The sequence below is a fragment of the Scyliorhinus canicula genome, chromosome 14, assembly GCF_902713615.1.
Source record: "Scyliorhinus canicula chromosome 14, sScyCan1.1, whole genome shotgun sequence".
NCBI lineage: Eukaryota > Metazoa > Chordata > Chondrichthyes > Carcharhiniformes > Scyliorhinidae > Scyliorhinus > Scyliorhinus canicula.
Window position 1 is genome coordinate 88,517,544 of NC_052159.1, and position 19,509 is coordinate 88,537,052.

A 19,509-nucleotide genomic window follows, 5' to 3' on the forward strand; every position below is an offset into this window, starting at 1 on the left:
CTTCCCTGCCTGACAGGTACATACTTATCTCGGACACGCAGTAGCTGTTCCTTGAACAAGCTCCACCTCTCAATTGTGCCCATCCCCTGCAGTTTCCCTCCAAATCCGATGCATCCTAAGTCTTGCCTCATCGCATCATAATTGCCTTTCCCGCAGATATAACTCTTTCCCTGCGGTGTATACCTATCCCTTTCCATCACTAAAGTAAACGTAATCGAATTGTGGTCACTATCACCAAAGTGCTCACCTACCTCCAAATCTAACACCTGTCCTGGTTCATTACCCAGTACCAAATCCAATATGGCCTTGCCTCTCGTTGGCCTATCTACATACTGTGTCAGGCAACCCTCATGCACACATTAGACAAAAACGGACCCATCCAAAGTACTCGAACTATAGCGTTTCCAGTCAATATTTGGAAAGTTAAAGTTCCCCATAACAACTACCCTGTTACTTTCGCTCCTATCCAGAATTGGTTTCTGATTTTAAATGAGTCTCCGATACCAGGAAGATACCATCAGTTCTGTTACTTATATTTTAAGTCAGCTGGTAACACATCAAATTTAATATCATCACTTCCGGTTGCGGTGATGCGGAGCTAAGCCGCACGTTCGGCAGCTCCCGCTATCAAAGGACTTTCGGGCCTGTTTTAGGGCCCCAAACGGCGCTGTTTCGACGATTCCCGGTGGGGGAAGGTGCTTGGAGGAACATTCCCCGGAATTTATGGTGTGCAACCGGAGTGGGGCAAAGAAAAAGGCTGCAGCAGCTCCCCAGAAAAAGCGGGGAAGGAGGACAAAATGGCGGCCGGCGGAGCACCCGATAATTGGTGGCAGTGGGCGCAGGAGCAGCAAGCTGCTCTTCTGCGCTGTTTTGCAGAGCTGAAGGCTGAGTTGCTGGACTCCCTGAAGGCGACTACCAGCAAGCTGCTTAAGACCTAGACAGCCCGGGGGGCAGCCATTCAGGAGTTGCAGCAGCAGGCCGCTGATCGAGAGGAGGAGGCCGTGGTCCTCGTGGGGAAGGTGGAGGTGCACGAGGCACTTCACAAAAAGTGGCAAGACCGCTTGGAGGAGCTGGACTTTTGCACGAGGCGGAAGAATTTGAGGATCCTGGGGCTTGCGGAGGGGCTGGAGGGGTCGGATCTACCGTCCTATGTGGCCACGATGCTGAATTCGTTGGTGGGGGCGGGGTCCTTCCATCTGCCCCTGGAGCTTGAGGGAGCCCACAGAGTGCTGGCCAGGAGGCCCAAGGCGAATGAACCCCCGCGTGCGGTGCTGGTGCGGTTCCATCGGTTCAGTGACCGGGAGTGTGTGCTGCGCTGGGCCAAGAAGGAGAGGAGCAGCAAGTGGGAGAACTCGGTAGTGCGAATCTACCAGGACTGGAGTGCGGAGGTGGCTAAGCGGCGGGCCGGGTTTAACCGGACGAAGGCGGTGCTGCATAACAAGCAGGTTAAATTTGGAATGCTGCAGCCTGCGCGTCTGTGGGTAACATATAAGGGCCGGCATTACTACTTCGAGTCCCCGGAGGAGACGTGGGCCTTTGTGCAGGCGGAGAAGCTGGACTCGAACTAGGGTTTGGGGGCTGCGGGGTCTTGTGTACTACGGTTGTTGCTGTTTTTGCTGTTGCTGTTTTTGTAATTTTGATATGTTTTTTCTATGCTGGTTCTTGCTCTGTTTCTGGGTGGTTCTGTTGGGTATGGTTTTGTGTTATGTGGGAGATGTTGGGGTTTGCTTTTTTTTCTGTACGGGGCTGGGGGATGGGGTGGAGCTGGAATTTGGGAGCTGCGTCAGAAGGGTGGGGTGGGGCAGTGTGAAAGCGCGGGCTTTCCTCTGGTTTCCCGTGCTGCGGGGCAGGAGGGGTGGAGCTGGCGGTGGGGGTGTGGCCTCTACTGGTTTTTTCCCGCGCTGAAGCGGTGCCAAGGAGGAGTGGCAGGAGGGGGGATGACCCCATGTCGGGAGGGGTCGGGTTTTGGCGGGAGTTGCCGGGGTCAGCAGAAGTCAGCTGACTCACGGAAGTGCCATGGAGGGTGCGTCGCGGCTAGGAGGGGTCCTAGGGGTCCTAGCCTGGGGGGGGGGGGGGGGGGGGGTGGATACCGGGTTGCTGCAGGAATGGCCAGGAAGGAGCTGGTGTGGGCCGGGGGGGGTAGAGGAGAGGCGTTATCGCCATGGGGAACGGGGCAGGCGGGGCGAGCTGGCCTGGGGCGAGCAGTCGATAAGCTATGGCTAGCCGGCGGGGGAGAGGGGCAGGTTGCCCTCTGATCCGGCTGATTACCTGGAACGTGAGGGGGCTGAATGGGCCGGTTAAGAGAACTAGGGTATTTTCTCATTTGAAGCGGCTGAAGGCGGACGTAGCTATGCTCCAGGAGACCCACCTGAAGGTGGCGGACCAGGTTCGTCGGAGGAAGGGGTGGGTGGGGCAGGTTTTCCATTCAGGATTAGATGCGAAGAATCGGGGGGGGTGGCGATTCTGGTGGGGAAGTGGGTGGCGTTCGAGGCGTCTGAGGTGGTGGCGGACAAGGAGGGCAGGTTTGTTATGGTGAAGGGTAGGCTGCAGGGAGAGAAGATAGTGCTGGCAAACGTGTATGCCCCGAATTGGGATGACGCTGGCTTTATGAGGCGTATGTTGGGCCGCATTCCGGACCTGGAGGCGGGGGGCCTGATCATGGGGGGAGACTTTAACACGGTGCTGGATCCCCCACTAGACCGGTCCAGTTCAAGGACAGGTAGGAGGCCGGCGGCGGCCAAGGTGCTGAGGGGGTTTATGGACCAGATGGGAGGGGTGGATCCCTGGAGGTTTGGGAGGCCGAGAGCGCGGGAGTATTCCTTTTTCTCCCATGTCCATAGGGTCTATTCCCAAATAGATTTTTTCGTTCTGAGCAGGGCATTGATCCCGAGGGTGGAGGATGCTGAGTATTCGGCCATAGCAATTTCAGACCATGCTCCGCACTGGGTCGATCTGGAGATGGGGGAGGCACGGGACCAGCGCCCGCTGTGGCGTCTGGACGTGGGGTTGCTGGCTGATGAGGAGGTGTGTAGGAGGGTCCGGGGAAGTATTGAGGGGTATCTTGAAGCCAACGATACGGGGGAGGTCCGGGTGGGGATGGTTTGGGAGGCTCTGAAACCAGTGATCCGGGGGGAGCTGATTTCCATCCGGGCCCATAGGGAAAGGAGGGAGAGGGAGAGACTGGTGGGGGAGCTCCTGGATGTGGATAGGAGGTACGCGGAGGCCCCGGAGGAGGGATTGTTCGGGGAACGGCGTAGCTTGCAGGCCAAGTTCGACTTGCTGACCACCAGAAAGGCGGGAGACACAGTGGAGGAAGGCGCAAGGTGCGGTTTATGAGTATGGGGAGAAGGCGAGCAGGATGCTGGCGCATCAGCTCCGCAGGCGGGATGCGGCTAGGGAAATTGGTGGAGTGATGGATAAGGGTGGGAATGTGGTGCGGAAAGGGGCAGAGGTGAACGGGGTCTTTAGGGACTTTGGGGGGGGGGGAATGGAGAGCTTTATGAACAGGCTACGTTTCCCAAAGGTGCAGGAGGAGCTGGTGGAGGGGCTGGGGGCGCCGATTGAGTTGGAGGAGCTAGTCAGGGGGATTGGTCAAATGCAGTCAGGGAAGGGGCCGGGGCCGGATGGGTTCCCGGTGGAATTTTATAAAATGTATGCGGACCTGGTGGGCCCCCTGTTGTTGCGGGCCTTCAATGAGGCATGGGTGTTGGGGGTTGGGGGGGGGTTGCCCCCGACGATGTCGCGGGCACTGATTTCTTTGATCCTGCAGCGGGATAAGGACCCCCTGTAGTGTGGATCATACAGGCCAATCTTGCTCCTCAATGTGGATGCTAAGTTGCTAGCGAAGATGCTGGCCACCAGGATAGAGGACTGTGTGACAGGGGTGATACATGAGGATCAGGCAGGATTTGTCAAGGGAAGACAGCTTAAAACGAATGTGCGGAGGTTGTTAAATGTTATTATGATGCCGGCAGTGGAGGGGGAGGCGGAGATAGTGGTGGCGCTGGATGCAGAGAAGGCCTTTGATAGAGTTGAGTGGGGGTACCTGTGGGAGGTGCTGGAGAGGTTTGGATTTGGGGAGGGGTTCATCAAATGGGTGAGGCTGCTTTATGAGGCCCCGATGGCGAGTGTAGCTACTAATGGAAGGAGGTCAGAGTACTTCAGGCTCTACCGTGGGACCAGGCAGGGGTGCCCCCTGTCCCCCTTGCTTTTTGCATTGGCAATTGAACCTCTGGCTATGGCGTTGAGGGAGACGGGGAGGTGGAGGGGTCTGGTGCGGGGTGGGGAGGAACATCGGGTATCGCTGTATGCGGACGACCTGCTGCTGTATGTGGCGGATCCAGTGGGGGGAATGCCGGGGGTGATGGAGCTGTTGGCTGGGTTTTGGGGCTTCTCGGGCTATAAGCTGAATCTGGGTAAGAGCGAGGTGTTTGTAGTGCACCCGGGCGATCAGGAGGAGGGAATTGGTAGACTCCCGTTTAAGAGGGCAGTGAAGAGTTTTAGGTACCTGGGGGTGCAGGTGGCCAGGAGTTGGGGGACTCTCCACAAGCTTAAATTTACCAGGCTTGTGGAGCAGATGGAGGAGGAATTTAAAAGGTGGGACATGGTGCCACTATCGCTGGCGGATAGAGTGCAGTCCGTCAAAATGACGGTGCTCCCGAGGTTCTTGTTCCTTTTTCAGTGCCTGCCCATCTTTATCCCTAGGGCCTTGTTTAGGAGGGTGACTAACAGCATCATGAGCTTTGTTTGGGCGCATGGGACCCCGAGGGTGAAGAGGGTCTTCTTGGAGCGGGGCAGAGATGGTGGGGGGCTGGCGTTACCCAACCTCTCGGGGTATTATTGGGCGGCCAATGTGTCGATGGTACGCAAGTGGGTGATGGAGGGGGAGGGGGCAGCATGGAAAAGGTTGGAGATGGCGTCCTGTGGAGGCACAAGCCTGGGGGCCCTGGTAACGGCGCCATTGCCGCTCCCTCCTACGAGGTATACCACGGGTCCGGTGGTGGCGGCTACCCTCAAGATTTGGGGGCAGTGGAGGCGACATAGGGGGGAAGTGGGGGGCTCGATGGAGGCTCCGCTAAGGTGGAAACATCGGTTCGTCCCGGGGAACATCGATGGGGGTTCCTGGGGTGGCACAGAGCGGGCATCAGAAAGCTGAGGGACCTGTTCATTGACGGGAGGTTTGCGAGCCTGGGAGAGTTGGAGGAGAAATTTGAGCTCCCCTCAGGGAACATGTTCAGGTACCTGCAGGTAAAGGCGTTTGCTCGGCGGCAGGTGGAGGGATTCCCTTTGCTGCCCACGAGGGGGGTGAGGGACAGGGTGCTTTCGGGGGTCTGGGTCGGGGATGGGAAGGTATCTGATATCTACAAGGTAATGCAGGAGGTGGAGGAGGCGTCAGTAGAGGAGCTAAAGGCTAAGTGGGAGGGGGAGCTGGGAGAGCAGATCGAGGATGGGACATGGGCGGATGCCCTGGAGAGGGTTAACTCTTCCTCCTCATGTGCGCGGCTTACCCTCATCCAATTCAAGGTGCTGCACCGGGCCCATATGTCCGCGACTAGGATGAGTAGGTTCTTTGTGGGCGAAGACAGGTGTGTCAGGTGTTCAGGGAGTCCAGCGAACCATGCCCATATGTTCTGGGCTTGCCCGGCACTGGAGGAGTTCTGGAAGGGGGTGGCGAGGACGGTGTCGAGGGTGGTAGGATCCAGGGTCAAGCCAGGCTGGGGACGCGCGATCTTTGGGGTTGCGGTGGAGCCGGGAGTGCAGGAGGCGAGAGAGGCCGGTGTTTTGGCCTTTGCGTCCCTAGTAGCCCGGCTGAGGATCTTGCTACAGTGGAACGATGCGAGACCCCCAAGCGTGGAGACCTGGATCAATGACATGGCAGGTTTTATTAAGCTGGAGGAGATCAAATTCGCCCTGAGAGGTTCAGTACAAGGGTTCTTTAGGTGGCGGCAGTCTTTCCTCGACTTTCTGGCTCAGCGATAGGGAACTAGGTCAGCAGCAGCAGCAACCCGGGGGGGGGAGGGGGGGAAAAAGGGGGGAGGTGGTGTTGACTATGTTTATTTAATTTAATTTAATTTATTTTCAAGTTCTCTTGTTGTCTACTGGGTTTGGGGGGGGGGGGGGGGCTCGATATATGCGTTGCTACGGTCTTAGGGGTGTTATGCTTATTATGTTGTTTTATTGTTGTTTGTTACTGTTTGTTGTTATATATTTTGTAAAAAATTTTCAATAAAAATTATTTAAAAAAATTTTTTTTTAATATGAATATATTCATGATCAGTATTTGACCTCTTGGGCTGGCAACACAGTTTTACAGGTTCTCTGTCCAATTAAGGATGACAGACATATTCTCTAAGATGGGGGGCCAATCAGAGGCCTTCCATGTTGAGAGGAGCAGCAGGCTAGAATGAAACATAAGTGACGGTCCCTACACGGACCGCGGGAGAAACCATTATTAATCCTGCCGCTTGGGACTCGTGGAAGTTAGAGCTCCCAGGTAGGGGGTGGACGCTAACCGCTTTGCGGCGGGGGATGGGGGGGGGGGGGGGGGGGGTGCAGGCCAAATATTTGGGGCTTGTTATGTGGTGAGCCTTATCCTCCCAGCGAGGTCTGTACTGGGAGTGAGATGCTATGTTAAGCATGAACTTGTAAATATAATAAATACATCTTAGTTAATGACAGATTCCTTTTGAATTATTATGTTGCTGATGAGGATTTAAGGAAGCCCCACATTTGCCTGTCGATTCGCCTAACCGCTGGAGATTTGTTTTGAGCATGGTACGTTGTGTCATTTGAAAGGCCATTGTTCAATAAATTGGATGTCTTTGATGTGGGGCTGGAAGATTGGAATCAGTATGCAGAGCACATCCGGTACTACTTTCAAACAAATGCTGTATTGGGGGAAGACCAACAAATAAAGTTCACGTTCTGACCTCTTGCGGGGCCTGGACCTTTGGCAGCATAAAAAGTTTGACATTTCTGGCTGCACCCGATTCTAGGTTGTTCGATGAGCTTGTGGCAATAGTTTTGGATCACTGCGATCCAAAGCCTTCGGTGGTTTTGCAAACACTGCGACACGCTCCCCTTGTGAGCCAGTTACGCACTTTGTAACTCGTTTGAGGGTTTAACTTGTTAATTGCGAGTTTGAGCCATCCCTCTCAGAAATGTTACTGGATAGACTCATGTGCAGTATCAATAATTTGGCCACTCAACGGAAGCTATTAGTGGAAACTATGCTGGATTTAAGATAGTCATTGTGCTTTCTCATGAGAAAATGCGGGGAAGAGTATACAGGTACTGCAGGGAACTGTTGATTGTGGACTGCATAGTTTGGGCTGTCCTTTTCAGATGTCTCCTAGGTCATGGGATAGCGCTGGTATGGGCAGATTTCTTACGAAAGAGCAGCTCACAAGGTGAGTTTGGGGCGGATCACATACCTCGGGCGCTGCCACTGCCTGGAGGGATCTTTCACCCAAGGTTAATGGTGTGTGCTGGCCACATAGCTAACTTTGTGGTCAAAGGACTTGGGAGAATCAGGACAGGCGACGCTGTCCCGCGGCAGCGACCGGGGTCACTTGAAATGAAAAATTGAAAATCGCTTATTGCCACAGGTAGGCTTCAAATAAAATTACTGTGAAAAGCCCCTAGTCGCCACGTTCCGGCGCCTGTTCGGGGACGTGCACTGCTGGCCTCGTTCTGCTTTACGAGCCAGCTGTTTAGCTCACTGTGCTAAACCAGCCCCTTACACATGGACGACCCAGAAAAGGAGCTCTATGATGCCTGTTCTTGTTCTGGAATACCAGCTTGATGTTATGAAACTGAGTTTCGGCTCCAACCGTTGCACAATTCGCATCGCCCTACGGGTCAATGGCCATTCAGTGGCAATGGAGATGGACACTGGGGTATGGTCTCCATGAGAGACGCCTGCGCATTTCAATGCCATTGTATGGGAATCAGGCCGCTAATTTTGATGGATAGCAAGGCAAGATTGGCCACATAAAGGGGGGAACCATTAAAAATCTTGGGGACCACCATGACACTGGTGAAGTATGTACAGCAGGCCCTTGGTGGTGATGATGGTATATGGTCCGGGTTCAAATTTACAAGGAAGAGACTGGCTAAGAATCTTAAGATTTGATTGGCAGCAGATCTTCCGAATGCGATTGGAAATCTGAATGATATGCTGAATAATTGTCTAGAGTTTTTTCGAGATGATCTGGGCAGCCTAAAGGGTGCTAGAGCCCACATCTGTGTCGATCCTGCTGCTCAGCCCCGATACTTCCGGGAATGGCCTGTCCCATCTGCACTATTTCCAAAAGTGGATGCAGAACTGCAACGCTTACAAGATCTGGGGGAAGTATGATTTGCAAGGTTTATGGAACGGGCTGCGCCAGGAGTGCTGCTGATGAAACCGGATGCAACAACCCAGCTGCGTGGGAGCTTCACGCTTGCTGTAAACATGGCTTCACGAATCTGGTAATGGTGTCCACCCTGAGAATCTGGAACAGTTCAGACAGTATTTTAAATTTAGCTCCATGACATTATTGGCCCCTATCTGCAGTAATCATCTCTTTGTGCCAGCGGGCTTAGACTTGACATTTAGGTCGAGTTGGGGGGAGGGTTTAGAGAGGGTTGGGGACCTGTTCGTGTCAGGTAGGTTTGCCAGCTATCAGGAGCTGTCGGAAAAATGTCAATATCCTGGGACCAATTTGTTTAGATACCTCCCCTTGGAGCAATCGGCCTCCCTGCTGAAAAGGATGTTATCTTTCTGGAGCTGCCTTGAAGGTGTGCCAACAAGCACAATTAATGGAAACTTCCATTCGTGATTATATTGTTTTGGAGGATGTGGACAGTTTTGTGGCAGGCACCTGCTCCGAATATGTATTTTTAAACGAGTACGAAAGATCAATAACTCACATTGCTATACATGCAATTTGTGCTTAAAATCCCATGACCTTTTGTGTCAGTTAGGCTAATATCAGGAGAATTGTGACGAAGAAACCAACTGAATCGATCAGAATCTCCATGTCATGCATTTCAATAATAAGATTTTCTGGTAAATTCAAGCACAAATGCCAATATTACTGTGTTACTTTTCAATAAGCTTAACGTTTAATTGTGGATGTTCCTACTTACTTTCAACTAATAGGAACAAGTACACTTTAGACCTGGTTGTCTAAATCAACCTTTACGAGTTGGCTTTTTAATATCAGATGTTTATTATATAATAACTGAAACGTAATAAGTATACAACTCAAAATTGATTGCAGTGTCCTTCATCCTCCCTGAAATGAATGCTTCAGTAAACCACACAGAGGATGACAGTACAAGGAAGAAGTTAACTTGTTCATTACATCCTTGTTTAATATAATGTCAGATCATTAATAGCAGTGGACTAACACCAATCCTTTCAACTGGAGCAATGTGCTCATTTGAGATGTTACGCTGTACAAGACATTTTTTTATTTTTTTATTTAGATTACCCAATTATTTTTCCCAATTAAGGGGCAATTTAGCGTGGCCAATCCACCTACTCTGCACATTTTTGGGTTGTGGGGGTGAAACCCACGCAGACACGGGGAGAATGTGCAAACTCCACACGGACAGTGACCCAGAGCCGGGATCGAACCTGGGACCTCAGCGCCGTGAGGCGGTTGTGCTAACCACTAGGCCACCGTGCTGCCCCCTGTACAAGTCATTTGAGATGTTAGCCTGTACAAGACATTCTATGTGGAGCTAGATTTGAGAGAAACTTTAGTCAATTTGTTTTATTTTTTGCAAATGCTAAACCATTCCCTATATTTAATTGCTTTTTCCTTTTCTCACCTCCTCTTTCAATTACTTATGAGTCTTAATTTTATTTCACTCAGGAATTGGACACTGTTTCCTCACTTAGCTGGGACCGAACAAAATCTCCAGTTAGCCCAACAGATTCAAAAGCAATGGAAGAGCTGGGGACTCGATTCAGTTGAATTGGTTCACTATGATGTCCTGTTGTCTTATCCAAACAAAAGCAATCCTAATTACATATCTATCATTGATGAAAATGGATATTCGGTAAAGTGAAAAATCTTGCATTTCATTTTAATTTTTATTTCAGTCCATCTGCACTTTTGTTAATCTGGAAGTTATACACAATTCTTTTTTAAAAATTCCATTGTATAATTCAATTATTTCCAAGATTTTCTTGTTAATGTCCAAGTTCTACATTCACAATTACATTCAAACTTCCATTGAGTCAGTGCCACTAATTTCAGCGGCTTCTTTGGCACTGTACACCCCTCTTTCATTCACTTCAAAATCCTTGCAATCATCCATAAGCCTTTCTATGTCCTTGCTCCTCATTGTTTCAATAACCTTGGTTGCTAAGAGCAGTGCTTGTTCATCTACCTATTTAGTTTTGTTCAAAATGGATCATCAAATATATCAGCAATCTATTTTAGGAATAAATTGCTGTTTTTATTCAAAAAAACGTTAACATTTCCTATTTGTTCACATCTTTTGTGAAATGTTTCCTTGGTGTGATTTGAATTTTCTGCAAAATTTGAATTTAATGTCTAAGCACATGCAAATCAGCCTCAAACCTATACATTTTCTTCCCCAAAGCAAATCGCCCCCCTCTCCCACCAGACCATTACGTTTTGCTTTCACTGAGCACTTACTTTATTCTCCCATTAATGCAATCTGATATCTTGCCTTTATGCAACTAGTAGCACCTTTTGCCATTAACATTTCCTCTGTCTCGTGACCTACCCATTGTTCTTGTTGTTCCACCCCCTCGTATACAGTATTTAATCCAACACGTTTCCCTCTCTCTCTTCAGCTCTGAAGAAGAGTCATACAGACTCAAAAGGTTAACTCTGTTTTCAGGGCAGCATGGTGCCACAGTGGTTAGCACTGGGACTACGGCGTTGAGGACCCGGGCTCGAATCCCAACCCTGGGTCACTGTCCGTGTGGAGATTCCACATTCTCCCCGTGCCTGCGTGGGTTTCAGCCAACAACCCAAACATGTGCAGGTTAGATGGATTGGCCACACTAAATTGTCCCTTAATTAGAAAAAAAATAATTGGGTATTCTAAATTTTTTAAATAACTGTTTTCGCTCTCCACAGATGCTGCCAGACCTTTGTTTAAAATGTATTTCATTACAAACATGTATCAAAACAGGTTACAGCGAGTAAACTCGCCGGCAAACATACTTCCCAACAATCAACTTGACAGTCTGTACATATTTTCCCCTTTTTCACCCACCCTCCCCCGTGACGAACAGCACCTCAAACACAGTCACAAACATGCCCCACCTTTCCTCAAACTCCCCTGAAGAGCCCCTTAACTCATACTTTATCTTCTCTAATCACAGGAAGTCGTACAGGTCACCCAGCCAAGCCGCTACCCCCAGTGGCGATACCGGCTGCCATGCCAGCAAAACTTGTCGCCGTGCAATCAGAGAGGCGAAGGCCAAGACATCAGCCTTCCTCCTCTCCATGAGCTTCGGCTTCTCTGAAAACCCAAATATCGCGAACAAAGGGTCTAGGCCCACCACCTCCTCCACTACCCTGGCTAAGACCGCGAACACCCCCGCCCAGAATCTTCCCAATTTTTCACAACCCCAAAACATGTGCGTGATTCGCTGGCCCCGCCCACACCTCTCACACTCATGTGCATCTGCTACCTCTGACTAGTGGAACTAGTTTCCACCAATTTACTCTCTCAAAACCCCTCATAATTTTGATCTATTAAATCTCCCCAAAACCTACTCTGTTCTTTAAAAAACAATCCCAACATCTCTCGTCTCTACTTGTGTGCTGGATGGAGCCTGTTCAATCTTTGTGACCGCTTGCTTCCTGTGTTACGTTAGTGACTCGTTCTGTCATGTACACAGAATCAACTGACTGCTGCAGAAGTTTCACAACATCCTGAGCCTGATACTGGTGCAGAGACCTAGAAACATTTCCTCTCAGCTATTTCACCTTTCTCCAACATTGTCTGAGGGCAGCACAGTAGCATTGTGGATAGCACAATGGCTTCACAGCTCCAGGGTCCCAGGTTCGATTCCGGCTTGGGTCACTGTCTGTGCGGAGTCTGCACATCCTCCCCGTGTGTGCGTGGGTTTCCTCCGGGTGCTCCGGTTTCCTCCCACAGTCCAAAGATCTGCAGGTTAGGTGGATTAGCCATGATAAATTGCCCTTAGTGCCCAAAATTGCCCTTAGTGTTGGGTGGGGTTACTGGGTTATTGGGATAGGTTGGAGGTGTTGACCTTGGGTAGGGTGCTCTTTCCAAGAGCCGGTGCAGACTCGATGGGCCGAATGGCCTCCTTCGGCACTGTAAATTCTATGATCTATGATCTACCCCCTGAAAGAACTCACTCATTCTCGCCCGAATCATATGCACCCTGTGCACCACCTTAAACTGTATCAGGCTCATCCTTGCACAAGAGGAGGCCCTGTTTACCCTTCGCAGTGCCTCACTCCATACTTCCCAATTGATCTCCCCTCCCAACTCCCCTTCCCATTTCTCCTTGATCTTCACCACCCGCTCTCCTCTCTGCTCCCCAGCCACTTGTATATATCCCTAATTCTTCCCTCTCCTTCCACATCCGGAAGCAGCAGTCGCTCCAGCAGGGTGTATCCCGGCAACCTAGGGAACCCCATCCAGACCTTTCACACAAAGTCCCTAGCCTGCAGATAGCCTGCAGATACCTGAACTCACTCCCCCTCGGCAACTTTACCCTCTCCCTTAGCTCCTCCAAACTGGCAAACCCTTCCTCCAAATACAGATCTCTCACCTTGACCAGCCCCATATCTTCACTGTGGATGCTCCTTGAATACCTACTCGGAGCCATTGGCAACGCTGCTGTCAACATAGCTCACAAACTAGACCCCTTACAATATTCCTCCTCCACCCTAACCCACTCTACCCCTTCTTCCCACCACCGCTGCACCTTGTCCACATTCACCGCCCAATAACAATGAAGCAGGTTTGGCGACACCAACCCCACCTGCTGCCTCTGCCTCTGTAGTAGTGTCCTCCCCACCCTCACTACCTTCCCTGCCCTGCTGCCAGACCTAATGAGTTTTTCCAGCATTTTCTGTTGTTTCAGGTTTCGGCATCCGTAATGTTTGTATATTATTGTGGATCTGCTTGTAGTTTTCCATGTTTTCATGCAATTGTGTCTGGTACACACTATTTGAAAGTGCTTGGTGTGTGCTACAACTCAAGTTGCCACCATTAGGATTAATAAAGGTTACTTCCACTAGGGTAGTTACAGTGGAAATAAAGCACCCTTTTTTAAATTCAAACTCCACGTGCATTGAATCTTCAATAAGAGATTGCATCCAATTTAAATAATAGATATAAATTAGATGGGTTCCCTTACGATTCAAAACAGAGGTAAAAAAACCAACATAAGTGTACTTTACCTGAATGCTCGTAGTATTCAGAATAAAGTAAATGAGTTGGTGGCACAAATCATCATAAATGACTATGATTTAGTGGCCATTACTGAAACATGGTTAAAGGATGGTCACGACTGGGAGTTAAATATCCGAGGGTATCAAACTATTCGGAAGGACAGAGTGGATGGTAAGGGAGGTGGTGTTGCTCTGTTATTTAAGGATGACATCCGGGCAATAGTAAGGGATGACATCGGTGCTATGGAGGATAAGGTTGAATCCATTTGGGTGGAAATCAGGAATAGTAAGGCGAAAAAGTCACTGATAGGAGTAGTCTATCGGCCACCAAATAGTAACGTTATGGTGGGGCAGGCAATAAACAAAGAAATAACTGATGCATGTAGAAATTGTACAGCAGTTATCACGGGGGATTTTAATTTACATGTCAATTGGTTTAACCAGGTCGGTCAAGGCAACCTTGAGGAGGAGTTTATAGAATGTATCCGCGATAGTTTCCTAGAACAGTATGTAATGGAACCTACGAGAGAACAAGCGGTCCTAGATCTTGTCCTGTGTAATGAGACAGGATTGATTCATGATCTCATAGTTAGGGATCCTCTCGGAAGGAGCGATCACAATATGGTGGAATTTAAAATACAGATGGAGGGTGAGAAAGTAAAATCAAATACTCGTGTTTTGTGTTTAAACAAAGGAGATTACAATGGGATGAGAGAAGAACTAGCTAAGGTAGACTGGGAGCAAAGACTTTATGGTGTAACAGTTGAGGAACAGTGGAGAAACTTCCAAGCGATTTTTCACAGTGCTCAGCAAAGGTTTATACCAACAAAAAGGAAGGGCGGTAGAAAGAGGGAAAATCGACCGTGGATATCTAAGGAAATAAGGGAGAGTATCACATTGAAGGAAAAAGCATATAAAGTGGCAAAGATTGGTGGGAGACTAGAGGACTGGGAAATCTTTAGGGGGCAACAGAAAGCTACTAAAAAAGCTATAAAGAAGAGTAAGATAGAGTATGAGAGTAAACTTGCTCAGAATATAAAAACAGACAGCAAAAGTTTTTACAAATATATAAGACAGAAAAGAGTGGCTAAGGTAAATATTGGTCCTTTAGGGGATGAGAAGGGAGTTTTAATAATGGGAGATGAGGAAATGGCTGAGGAACTGAACAGGTTTTTTGGGTCGGTCTTCACAGTGGAAGACACAAATAAAATGCCAGCGACTGATAGAAATGAGGCTATGGCAGGTGAGGACCTTGAGAGGTTTGTTATCACTAAGGAGGAAGTCTCCTGGCCCTGATGGAATGCATCCCAGAGTGCTAAAAGAAATGGCTAGGGAAATTGCAGATGCACTAATGATGATTTACCAAAATTCACTAGACTCTGGGGTGGTCCCGGTGGATTAGAAATTAGCGAACGTGACAACACTGTTTAAAAAAGGAGGTAGGCAGAGAGCAGGAAATTATAGGCCAGTGAGCTTAACCTCGGTAGTAGGGAAGATGCTGGAATCTATCATCAAGGAAGAAATAGCGAGGCATCTGGATAGAAATTGTCCCATTGGGCAGACGCAGCATGGGTTCACAAAGGGCAGGTCGTGCCTAACTAATTTAGTGGAATTTTTTGAGGATATTACCAGTGCAGTAGATAACGGGGAGCCAATGGATGTGGTATATCTGGATTTCCAGAAAGCCTTTGACAAGGTGCCACACAAAAGGTTGCTGCATAAGTTAAAGATGCATGGCATTAAGGGTAAAGTAATAGCATGGATAGAGGATTGGTAAATTAATAGAAAGCAAAGAGTGGGGATTAATGGGTGTTTCTCTGGTTGGCAATCAGTAGCTAGTGGTGTCCCTCAGGGATCCGTGTTGGGCCCACAATTGTTCACAATTTACATAGATGATTTGGAGTTAGGGACCAAGGGCAATGTGTCCAAGTTTGCAGATGACACTAAGATGAGTGGTAAAGCGAAAAGTGCAGAGGATACTGGAAGTCTGCAGAGGGATTTGGATAGGTTAAGTGAATGGGCTAGGGTCTGGCAGATGGAATACAATGTTGACAAATGTGAGGTTATCCATTTTGATAGGAATAAGAGCAAACGGGATTATTATTTAAACGATAAAATATTAAAGCATACCGCTGTGCAGAGTGACCTGGGTGTGCTAGTGCATGAGTCACAGAAAGTTGGTTTACAGGTGCAACAGGTGATTAAGAAGGCAAATGGAATGTTGTCCTTCATTGCTAGAGGGATGGAGTTTAAGACTAGGGAGGTTATGTTGCAATTGTATAAGGTGTTCACACCTGGAGTATTGTGTTTAGTTTTGGTCTCCTTACTTGAGAAAGGACATACTGGCACTGGAGGGTGTGCAGAGGAGATTCACTAGGTTAATCCCAGATCTGAAGGGGTTGGATTATGAGGAGAGGTTGAGTAGACTGGGACTGTACTCGTTGGAATTTAGAAGGATGAGGGGGGATCTTATAGAAACATTTAAAATTATGAAGGGAATAGATAGGATAGATGAGGGCAGGTTGTTTCCACTGGCGGGTGAAAGCAGAACTAGGGGACATAGCCTCAAAATAAGGGGAAGTAGATTTAGGACTGAGTTTAGGAGGAACTTCTTCACCCAAAGGGTTGTGAATCTATGGAATTCCTTGCCCAGTGAAGCAGTTGAGGCTCCTTTATTACATGTTTTTAAGGTAAAGATAGATAGTTTTTTGAAGAATAAAGGGATTAAGGGTTATGGTGTTCGGGCTGGAAAGTGGAGCTGAGTCCACAAAAGATCAGCCATGATCTCATTGAATGGCGGAGCAGGCTCGAGGGGCCAGATGGCCTACTCCTGCTCCTAGTTCTTATGTTCATATGTTCAATTTCCAGCATAATAAAGTATTAGCAGTCTTATTCGGTAATGTTTGTAATAACCCCCCTGTGAACAGAACTTGGTTAATTAATTGCTCCCAAGAAAACTGGGACCTACCTGTATTTATTTTCATTAAAATAAATGGGCAGCACGGTAGCACAGTGGTTAGCACAGTTGCTTCACAGCTCCAGGGTCCCAGGTTCGATTCCTGGCTTGGGTCACTGTCTGTGCGGACTCTGATCGCTCTCCCCATGTCTGCGTGGGTTTCCTCCGGGTGCTACAGTTTCCTCCCACAGTCCAAAGATGTGCAGGTTAGGTGGATTGACCATGCTAAATTGCCCTTGGAGTCCAAAGGGGTTAAGTGGGGTTACTGGGTTACAGGTTTAGGTTGTAAATGTGAATTTAGGTGGGGTGCTCTTTCCATGGCCGGTGCAGACTCGATGGACCGAATGGCCTCCTTCTGCACTATACATTCTGTGATTCTATGAAATCCCATTGAACAGATTATAGGAGCAGGCGTGAGATTTTACTGAGCAGCAAGGGACATCCGGTAGTGCTGCTTTCTGAATTCCAGATTAGGTCTCAGTATTGCATTCCTTTAGATAAAGTTAAGTGATAACAGAAAGCATGTGATCGCCTCCATTCTAATTTTGGGTAATCCATAATCTGGGAAAATCCGAAATCTAGTGCAATTATGGTCCCAAAGGTGGTGAACTTTGGACATTGGGTCTAGATGAAAGGCAGAGACTCAATTTTAAAAAAAAAAAGTAAACTTGAGATTAGAAGGCTTTTAGAATTATCTGAGCTCATGCTGCAAGTTCTGAGCCTTTCTAACAGGTGGTTGCCCAAGGTAGTAGATGCATTGATTTTGACTGTCCAGAAGTCCCTAGATTTTAGAATGGTTCTTTTGAGATTGGAAGGTAGCAAATATATCAAGAAAATCTTCAGAATTCTGGGATGAAAGTTGTCAGAGCCCTGGGACCTCACCTACCTTGAACCCATCTGAGGTAGCAGAACTCATCTGCAACCTTAGCCACTGGTGCGTTATCACAAAATGTCAAATCTCCTCGTCCTGGTTGCAACTCGCTTGTGCCTGGTGACTCATCACATGATGATCCTGACTCTATACTAACCACACAGTGCCATTGTCTGAACTGGTTGTTGCCAGTATGACATCAGGTGATTGTGCTTTCTCATCATGGGTGTGGAGATGCAGTCTCTTTCTCTTCCTCCTGGGTATGCTGTGACTGGTCAAGCAGAGTCCTTGCCTACTTGAAAGCATAAAATCAGGATGGAAGGATCAGAGTGAAAGTGTGGCGATGTGGGGAGGACAGCATGAGTCCCGAGGTCACCTCATCTACGGCTTGCAAATCATATTGGGCAGCAGGATGAGGATGAGGAGGGATTTGAGAGGGGGAATAACGCAATAACTACCAGGGGGAAATCCTCACGATCAGGACAATTAGATTTCAGGTGACTTCCTCTGAATATGAGCTCCCCTATTAACGAGGGGGTGGGGTTTCCCCTGAACTGGGGATCAGACCCCCAGTATAAAAATCCCGACCGGGGAGCAGGTCGGATAGGGAGACCCTTCGGGGAGTGGAGAGTGTAATGTCATAAATAAATATTCTTGGTTTCTACCTGCCTGGTCAATGTGTGCTGCTTAGGCGGATTCAACAGAAATGGAAGGTGGAATTGAGGTGGATGATCAGCTATTATATTGAATGTTAAAGATGGCCTGAAAGACTAAATGGCTTACTCCTGCTGCTATTTCTTATCTTCTTAAGTTGGCACCAATGTGAGGAAATACTAAGAATTATGTATGCAACAAATTGTGTTTTTAAAAAGTACGCTTAACGTAGTAAAACTTCCCAAGTCACTTCACAAAACAACGTTTGAGACCAAGCCATTGGCAGAGTAATTAGGGCAGATGGTTGAAAGCTTTGTCAAGGAGGTAGATTTTAAGAAGTGTCTTACTCATGTTAACCAACAGTCAAGAGCAATTTTGTACATTATAAAACTTTCTCACAAATCCTACAAGCTTTACTGAAATATCAGAGTCCGTCTTACTTGCAGCTATTTATTGTGCTGTAGCAGCAGACACAATATTCTTTGAATATGAATGGCAGGAACAGCAGATCAGGTAGGCATTAGAAGGCACTATTTACATAAGAGGCAGTGTAGATCAAAGGAAAATTATTTGGCATTTTCTGATCCAAGCTGTAAAGCAGTAGAAATTATTAATTCATCAAGTGCTGCCTTCAGGTTTGAAGTGTGCCTCCAGCATTCCTTTTTTAAAACATTTTATTAAGGTATTTATGGTTTTATAACAGTAACAGAAGAAACAGTGGACATACAAATATAAACATAGTGCAAAGGCCGGATTTCTCCCTCACAGGTCCAACCTTTTCTAACATTCTAATCTAAACTAAACTAAACCCCAACCCCCCCCCCCCCCCCCCCCCCGCCTTTTTTTCCCCCCAAAGAAGTCGATGAACAGCTGCCACCTCTGGACGAACCCTGACATTGACCTTCTCAAGGCGAACTTGATTTTCTCCAGAGAGAGAAAGCTAGCCGTGTCAGATAGCCAGGTCTCTGACTTCGGGGGCTTTGAGTCCTTCCAAGCTAATAATATCTGTCTCCGGGCTATAAGGGAGGCAAAGACCAGAACCTCTGCCTCTTTCTCCTCCTGGATTCCTGGATCTTCCAACACTCTGTAAATCGCCACTTCTGGATTCGGAACCACCCTTGTTTTTAACACCTTGGACATGACCTCCACAAACCCCTGCCAGAATCACCTAAGCTTCGGACATGCCCTGAACATATGAACATGGTTCGCTGGTCCTCGCGCACACCTTGCGCACCTGTCTCCTACCCCAAAGAACCTGCTCATCCGGACCACTGTCATGTGAGCCCGGCGAACGACCTTAAACTGTATCAGGCTGAGCCTGGCACATGTTGTGGACACGTTGTGGACTCTCCTCAACGCATCCGCCAAGAGACCATCCTCTATCTCTCCTCCTAACTCCTCTTCCCATTTGTGTTTCAGCTCCTCAGTCTGCGTTTCCTCTGACCCCATGAGTTCCTTGTAAATGTCAGAAACCCTCCCTTCTCCCACCCACATTCTGGAAATTACCCTGTCCTGTATCCCCCTTGCTGATAGGAGCGGGAAGTTTGAGACCTGCCTGGTAGGAGGTCCCGCACCTGTAGGTACCTAAACTCATTTCCACCCGCCAGTTCAAATTTCTCCTC

At 48.5% G+C, this 19,509-nt stretch overlaps 1 protein-coding gene across 1 annotated transcript in view; it reads left to right on the forward strand.

Moving 5' to 3' along the window:
- naalad2 (N-acetylated alpha-linked acidic dipeptidase 2) overlaps window positions 1-19,509 on the forward strand; it is a 232,795-nt gene that overhangs the window by 16,986 nt on the left and 196,300 nt on the right. The window contains exon 3 of the mRNA XM_038818871.1: window positions 9,867-10,053. Coding sequence (XP_038674799.1) covers window positions 9,867-10,053 — 187 coding nt within the window. The remainder of the gene's footprint in view (window positions 1-9,866; window positions 10,054-19,509) is intronic.